The 7,318-nt window shown below is 56.9% G+C and overlaps 1 protein-coding gene across 1 annotated transcript; it reads right to left on the reverse strand.

The window, feature by feature from the left end:
• Window positions 1–362: 362 nt before the first annotated feature.
• On the reverse strand, window positions 363–6,760 carry HMOX1 (heme oxygenase 1). The gene is made up of 5 exons (XM_045083956.1): window positions 6,612–6,760; window positions 5,260–5,380; window positions 2,708–3,199; window positions 1,991–2,090; window positions 363–1,097 (listed from the first exon to the last, which is right to left on the reverse strand). The coding sequence occupies exons 1-5, from the start codon at window positions 6,632–6,634 to the stop codon at window positions 967–969; spliced, it is 867 nt and encodes a 288-aa protein (XP_044939891.1). The 5' UTR covers window positions 6,635–6,760; the 3' UTR covers window positions 363–966.
• Between the last annotated feature and the right edge of the window lie 558 nt (window positions 6,761–7,318).

Genomic DNA, 7,318 nt, shown 5'->3' on the forward strand with positions numbered 1-7,318 from the left:
CAAGGTTAATAACTAACCTCAAAGGCAGAGCTACAAAGCAGAGTGGCAGGGATTGGAACCCAGGGATCTCACAGGAGTCCCAAAGATTCGCGGGAGCAACTGCGTCCATTTTATCCCCAAATCGGCTCATCTCAGCCCAGCAGGGCAATGCCATCCTCAGTAAAGCTGAGTCTTGCATCACACAAGGTTCAACATGAAGATTCGCACACCAACTTCCTAATGCTCACCCCTCCCATTTTCAGAACAGAAACCAGCCCCCCTCTGCTCCCTCCCTCACCCCTTCTCCCCACAAATATTCAAGAGACAAGCGGGGAAAAGTTCAGCTCCCCAAGGGTAACAGAGCCCAAGAAAAACACTTCAGGTTACTATCAGGCACTGGAGTTTATTATTTCACACAAAAGTTAGAGGCCAAGGCCACAGTGTTGTTAAACACCTCCCTTCCCCCCACCCCACCCACAAACCCACCCCCACTCTGCTATAAAAACAGAACATAACAAAACACCAGAGCTCAGGTGCAGCCAAGAACAAAGAGTGGCTCCAACAAAAACAAGACAGACACAAGACACAACATCTTTGCACATTTATATAAAAACTCGCCACGGCCCGCAGAGAAAGAGGTCATGGCATGTCAAGGAGACCGTGAACTTGGGACCCTTGGCGGTTCGAGACAGCTGCCACTTCTGGCCATGTCTTCGGGGCTCTGCTGCAGGAACTGGGGGTGCTGAGGGCCCAGGAAGGATGCCTCATCCCACTTTGGAAGTTCATGTCTGTGAGCTGGATGTGCTCTGGGCTGGGGAAGATGCCACAGACTCCCTTCCCAAAGACAGGGATGCAAGGGCACGACAGGGCAGAGGGCACCGACAACCCCTCATGCCTAAGGTAAGGAAGCCAGCCAAGAGAGAGTTCCTCTACAGAATGTCCTCCATTGGACAGAGTTCACAGTGTACAGGGCCAGCGCCCTTGCATTCACATGACATAAAGCCCCATAGCCACTGTCGCCACCAGAAAGCTGAGCGTAAGGACCCATCGGAGGAGCGGTGCCTGGGAGAGAACGTTGAGCTGGAGCTTCCCTCTGGGAGGCTCCGTGGGAGTCGAATCTGCAAGAGAGAAGGAGGCAATGTCACCAACAGGTGGATAGAGGTGGGAGATATGAGGGGGTCCCAGAAAAACACAGCAAAAGCGGTCCCTAGTACTGTTCCTGCTCAATGCCAGGATTCTGCTAATGCAGACAGGGTGCCCTCTGGCCACTGCTTGGATCCCTCCAAAGACAGGGAGCTTACTACTCCTCGAAGCTGTCCACATTTCCATCTTCAGCCAGCCCACACTGTGAGAACACACCCTCCAGGGCCTTGACGGGACCGCACTTTGAGAACTGCTGCATGAGGGCAAAGACCCCTCCTCTTACCAGGTAGCCCATCCCCTCCCATTGGACCTGGCCTCATTCCCACGTTCCCAGGCACAGTTCCGCCAACAGAGGGTTCCACGTGGTCCCGGCTCAGGTGGGGAAGCCCCAGGACAGGTTGGGGACGGTGGCTCCAGGAGCAAAGGAAAAAGACCCAGGGGTTCCTTGTCCTCCCAGTGTCCCATGGCATAGTAACAGCTAGGACAGCTCCCGACTCTTGATCTCAGCTCAGTTCACAACCTCAGGGTCATGAGATCAAGCCCCACATTGGGCTTCAGACACACACAAAAAAGAGGCTCTGCCCAGGACTCCTGACAGTCCTTTCTGTGCATGTCTGTACTTCTAAGCCAATGAACTAGAACTTGTCGACTGCCCTTGATTTTAGAGATGGGGAAGAATGAGGCGTGGAGAGGCTGCACAGCTGGCCCTGAGCCACACCAGAAGGACGGCCCCAGGCCCCTGTGCCCATGCCCTGCTTCTCATTTAAAACACTCAGAAGACAGAACAGCCAAGAGGTACTGGAGACAGACCACCGGGCCCCAGGCTCTCCTCCCACAGAGCCCATCCCAGTAGGTCCGGGGGCCTCACCTTGTGCCCTGCTGCCTGCCCGCCGGCGCAGCCCTGGGGCCTGTGAGGGGCTCTGGTCCTCGGCGTCCCGGCTCAGCAGCTCCTGCAGCTCCTCAAACAGCTGAGAGACAGAAGACACACAAGCCCGACCCGGTGAGAGATGGCGGTAGGCCCCAGCCAATGGTGGTATTTTAAGCTGTCCTCAGAAATCTTGATGACTTCACGAAATCGTGAAGAAAAATACTAAGCAGTCCCATTCCTGTCACCCAGCTTTAGAGGAAAAATGTCACAGGTGCATCTGTGTCGCCTGCCCGCTCCTCCCCATGTGCTTGCAGATAACCAGCTTCCTGCCATGGGGACATCCTGGTCATGCCCTTCCCCTGTGTCCTGGCCACACCTGCGCCACCTGGGACCCCCTCTCCCCGCAGTGCCAACCTGGCCACATAACCACGCACCCACGACGTCAATATTGTCAGCGAGTGCGGTCACAGAGGGCTACAATGGTACCCCATCACATGCCCAGAGAACACAAACTAACAGAACAGGGCTGGCCCTGTGCCAGCTCCTGCCATGATCAGTATGAACTTGACCCTCCCAACAGCCCTAGGAGGCGGGTACTGTTCTATCCCCATTTTATAGATGGGGCGACCGAGGTAATAAAGACCACCCAGCTGGTCAGTGGCAGACCTGGAGGCCCAGCTTCACCACGACCCCCGCCCCGGGCTGCCAGACCCTCACCTGGATGTTGAGGAGGAACGCCGTCTTGGCCTCCTCAAGGACTCTCTGCCTGACCTTGGGGGTCATCTCCAGAGAGTTCATGCGGGAGCGGTAGAGCTGCTTGAACTTGGTGGCGCTGGCGATGTTGGGAAAAGTGAAGAAGTCCACGCCCTCGCCGGAGCTGGGCAGGTCCAGGGCCTTCTGAGCGATCTTCTTGAGGACCTGGCCCCCTGACAGGTCGCCGAGGTAGCGGGTGTAGGCGTGGGCCACCAGCAGCTCTGGCTCCTTGCGCCCCACCTCCTGGAGTCGCTGCACATAGCGCCGGGTGGCCTGCGTGTAGGGGATGGCCTCCTGCCAGTGGGTTCCGTACCAAAAGGCCATGTCCCGCTCCAGGGCGGCCTTGCGGTGCAGCTCTTCTGGGAAGTAAAGCGGGGCGAAGACCGGGTTGTCCTTGTTGCGCTCGATCTCCTCCTCCAGGGCCACGTAGACATGGTAGAGAGAGGCCATCACCAGCTGAAATGGTCACACGAGCGGGTCGGGCTGCTGGCCTCGAGTAAACACCCCATCCAGCCCCTCCGCGGCGGTCTTGGCGAGACCCTCGTGACACCCCCACCCACCCAGGCAGGGCCCCCCCACCTTCTGCTTGCCCCCGGCCCCATCCCCCCCTGCACCGCAGAGGGCAGGTCAGGGGAAAACTCGACCATGCGCTTGACACACCTGAAACCCTGGTATTCCACGGATGAACACGCAGCCTAACTCAGCCCTTATAAAACCCCACAGAGGACTTATCATCCCCACTTTACAGAAAAGAAGCTAAGCTTGGAGAGGGTAGGAGATGGTGAGCCCTCACGGTTAGCAAGAAATGAAACTGGAGTCGGGCCCAGGCGTTGCCAGGAGCCAACGCGGCCCTGGAGCAAGGGAAGACCTGAAAGAACGTATTCACCGGAGCTTCCCAGCGCCTCTGCACTTGGACCTCCGGGTGACTGTCTGTGGGGCCGAGTCTCCTTCCCAGAGACCCACTCTGAACTCCACCACCTCCAGAGGCTGGTCTGGGGGGGGACCAGCCCGGCACAGCTTGACTTGGGGACCCTCCCATCACACTTTAACCCTCAATCTGGAATTTGAAAGAGGACAAAGTTTAAGATGCTCTGGTTGAGGTTTCCAAGTTCTTTCTGAGCCACAGACATTCTCAGTGGGGGCAGAAAGCCAGGAAGCCTGATACAAAACCACGCGGGTCATGAAGTGAGCTGACCTGGTTTGAACCTGGGCTCAGCCGGGCCCAGGCTGCGGGCCCTGGGGTAAGCCACTCGCCCTCTCTGGGTAATTGAAGGTCTGAGCAACTGTGTCCAGACCAGCCTCGGTCCCCTCCCCTGCCAAAGAGGACAACGATGTCCTCCAGGGGGCTGCTGGGAGAGTCAAGCAGGGTGACCCAGGTCAAGTACAAGGCACAGGCTGGCACTTGGCCCTCAGTTCCCGGGCTGTGGTGATAAACGCCACCTCCTTCAGCATCATCTGGGTGAGCACTGGGCTGTCTCCCGGATCTCCATGCTCACTTCGAACTTAGAGGCTTAGAGGTAAGATCCAAAGTCCCAGTGGCTGGGGGTAGGATACCCCGGGAGCCACCTCCCCGGCTCCTGCTGCCCCCCAGTCCCAGTCCAACCATTGGGTGCATGCCATCTTTTTGGGAAAGGAAGGAGGAGCACAGGGAGAGGGAGCTGAGACCAGATGCAGCAGTCGCAGGAGGCAGCCAAGGGCCTGACCCCCTAGAACAGCACAGCACCTGCCACCAAAGCGTCTCTCTGGTTGGAAGTGCGGGGAGCATGCACACCACAAAAGGAAGGGGTATCAGCAGTCGGGGGATAGGGCTTACCACCTCAGCAACCCCATTCAACCTGAACAAGCCTGTCCTCACACTGATGTCTGAGCACCCGACCCCGGCCTCATTGTTCGAGTGCTCGCCCGCTCTTTGCCTGAATTCCTGAGCTGCGTGGGCAAACAGCAAAAATCCGTGCCTAGCAGAGAGTGGGTGCCTAAGAAGACCCCGCTGTCGTAAGCTGCCCACAGTCTGCCTGGTGAGGAGGTGGCTGTGCTCGGGCTCAAACCCATGCCACCCCCTGCCTCGGGTCAGGAGCACAGGCTCTGAAGGAACACCAACCTCGGTTTGATTTCAGCCTTTCCCATTTACCTCCTGGCTGTGTGACCTCCCACTAGCTGCTTCACCTCTCTGGGCCTGCTCTTCCTTGCTTTCCTTTCCCCAGACCTGGGGCACAGATCAGCAACGGAGTGTGTAAAATGCCCAGCACAGAACAGGTGCTCAGTGGATGGCTCTAGAGCCCCAGCAAACCCTGCCCCCCATAACAGCACGTAGCAGGCTGTGAATTTGCTGTGTGACCTTGAGCAGACCACCTTCCCTCTTTAAGCCTCAATGTCATCTGCAAAATGATTCCCCTGGACATGCCCCTCTGGTCCCTCAGCGTCCCTGGTCCCAATCCCTGCTCAAACCACTGGCCTGAGTGCCTGGGACACACACCCATTACGTCCTCCAGCAGGGCTTGTCCCACCAGGCCACATACCTTAAAACCTTTTCGGGTCACCAGGCCTTTCTGGAAGTTCTTCATGAACTCGGCATTCTCTGCCTGGACGTGCACTTCCTTGGTGGCTTCCTTCAGGGCCTCTGACAAATCCTGGGGCATGCTGCAGAGGGGAGGCGGGGAGGGTGAACAAGGGTGGCTCTGAGCAGGGTTCCTCCGAATGCTGGAGCTCCTGGGGACACCACCTGGGTATCCGCAGGTCTTCGAGCACTATCAGGCTTCTCTGAAGAAGTCAGTCCAGCCTGCCACCTAATACAGGGGCAACGTTCCCGACTGCCTTAGGATGCAGCCCCGACAATGTGCTCCAAGTCACACAACCAACTGGGAAATCCTGGCACCAGTCACTATGGGGGAGGGGGGTGGTGTTTGCAAGGCCCAGTGAGAAGCAGCCCCAGCATTTTGAACATTCATATTTTAGGTCATAATTGCTTCGACTGGCTTTAGACCCAAGATTTAATTCATTTATTCTGTTGATATTTCAGACACAAATCTCTTATAATGTTACGCTCATCATGAAAGTGCTTGGGTTAAAAAAAAATCTGCAAAACTCTATTTTACTCGAAGAAAAAGTCCCTTTCTGGGAGTATTTTTGCTCTATGTCTGCATCCTCCTCCCACAGAACAGTTATTTCTCCTTTCTCTCTTTTTCTCCCTCACCCTTTCCAGAAACATCACCCTGTTATGTACATGCTGGTCAGACTCCCGGGAGAAGGGAAGGAGCCACACTTGGAGGTGAACAGACTGTGGTTCAGATCCTAGCTTGGACACCTGCTAACCAGAGGGCCTTGGGCTTCCCGCCTCCCTGAACAGGGCAGTCCTCATCTGTAAAATGGGGACAGGACAGCCACTGTGGTGTCTCCTTCAGGGGCTGGATCCCTAGTAAGAGGAGGACGTGGCCACCAGGGGGCTCTGGTAAGAGAACCAGCCACTGTCACCCAGGCACCACAGCCCCACAGATTCTAGATTAAGCAGAAAGCACCTCCAAAGACATTAAAAAGTCTAAATAAATAAATAATAGAATAAAATAAAATAAAATAAAAACCACAGGGACACTCCCATCTGGTCACCCAACCTGTGGCAGCCAGACGTGTAAATAACCTTTCTCCCTCTAACGACCCCACCGGTTGAGACCGAAACCCGGCTCCTTAGTTCAAAGCCCTGGGGGACTCAGGGAAGAGGCTCCCGGCACTGTCTCCGGGAGGGGCTGGAGCCGAGAGCTAGGCGGCGCCGCAGGGGCTGCGCACCCGGGAGAAGCCGGTGCCCCGCGCCCCGCGCCCCGCGCCCCGCGCCCCGCGCCCCGCGCCCCGCGCCCCGCGCCCCGCGCCCCGCGCTTGCCTGTCGGGCTGCGGGCGCTCCATCCTGCCGGCGTTCGGTGTCTCCGGGGCTGGCTCCGACGTCTCCCGAACGCGCAAGAGGACGTGCGAGAGTGACTGTGCCGAGCGGGGCCGCGCCGTCCATTTATCCCAGCCGCGGGTCACGTGGCGGCGGCCAGCAGCTGATCCCCACATTGGGCCCGACGTTGCAACACCCGCGCCGCGCCCGCCCCAGGCCAGCGGGGGTGGAGGGGGAGCGGTCATATGACCCAAGGAAAACAAAGCAATTTAAAACAGGACGCTTAAAAAAAAAAAAAAGAAAAAGAAAAAGAAAAAAGAAAAAACTTCTGGAAATCTGAGCAGCCCTGTGATTTCGTCTCTTACAGAGGCCCCCATGCCGGGATGGGACCTGCGCACCCTGGGATTCTGGAAGGTCCAGAAAGCTAGGAGGCTAGTGGGCGACAGCCGGGACTTAGCAGCCCCAGACCCTGCCTGCTCTCCTCCCGGTGCTGGGAGCCTACTCTCCCCAGATGTCACCTCTCTCCAGGGTACCCTGCCCGGCCAGCCTGCCTCCTCATTCTCACCCTATATGTACATTTAGGACTTTTTTTTTTTAATTTATTTTTATTTTTTAGCACCAAGTGTTAGAGACTGTGCTGTGTTTATGGTTCCTCTCTACATTTATTCTGTGGGGTAGATCACTACCGTTTTACAGACGGGGAAACTGAG

The sequence above is a fragment of the Mustela putorius genome, unplaced genomic scaffold (assembly GCF_011764305.1).
Source record: "Mustela putorius furo isolate JIRA1106 unplaced genomic scaffold, ASM1176430v1.1 tig00000738_pilon_pilon_pilon, whole genome shotgun sequence".
Lineage (NCBI taxonomy): Eukaryota > Metazoa > Chordata > Mammalia > Carnivora > Mustelidae > Mustela > Mustela putorius.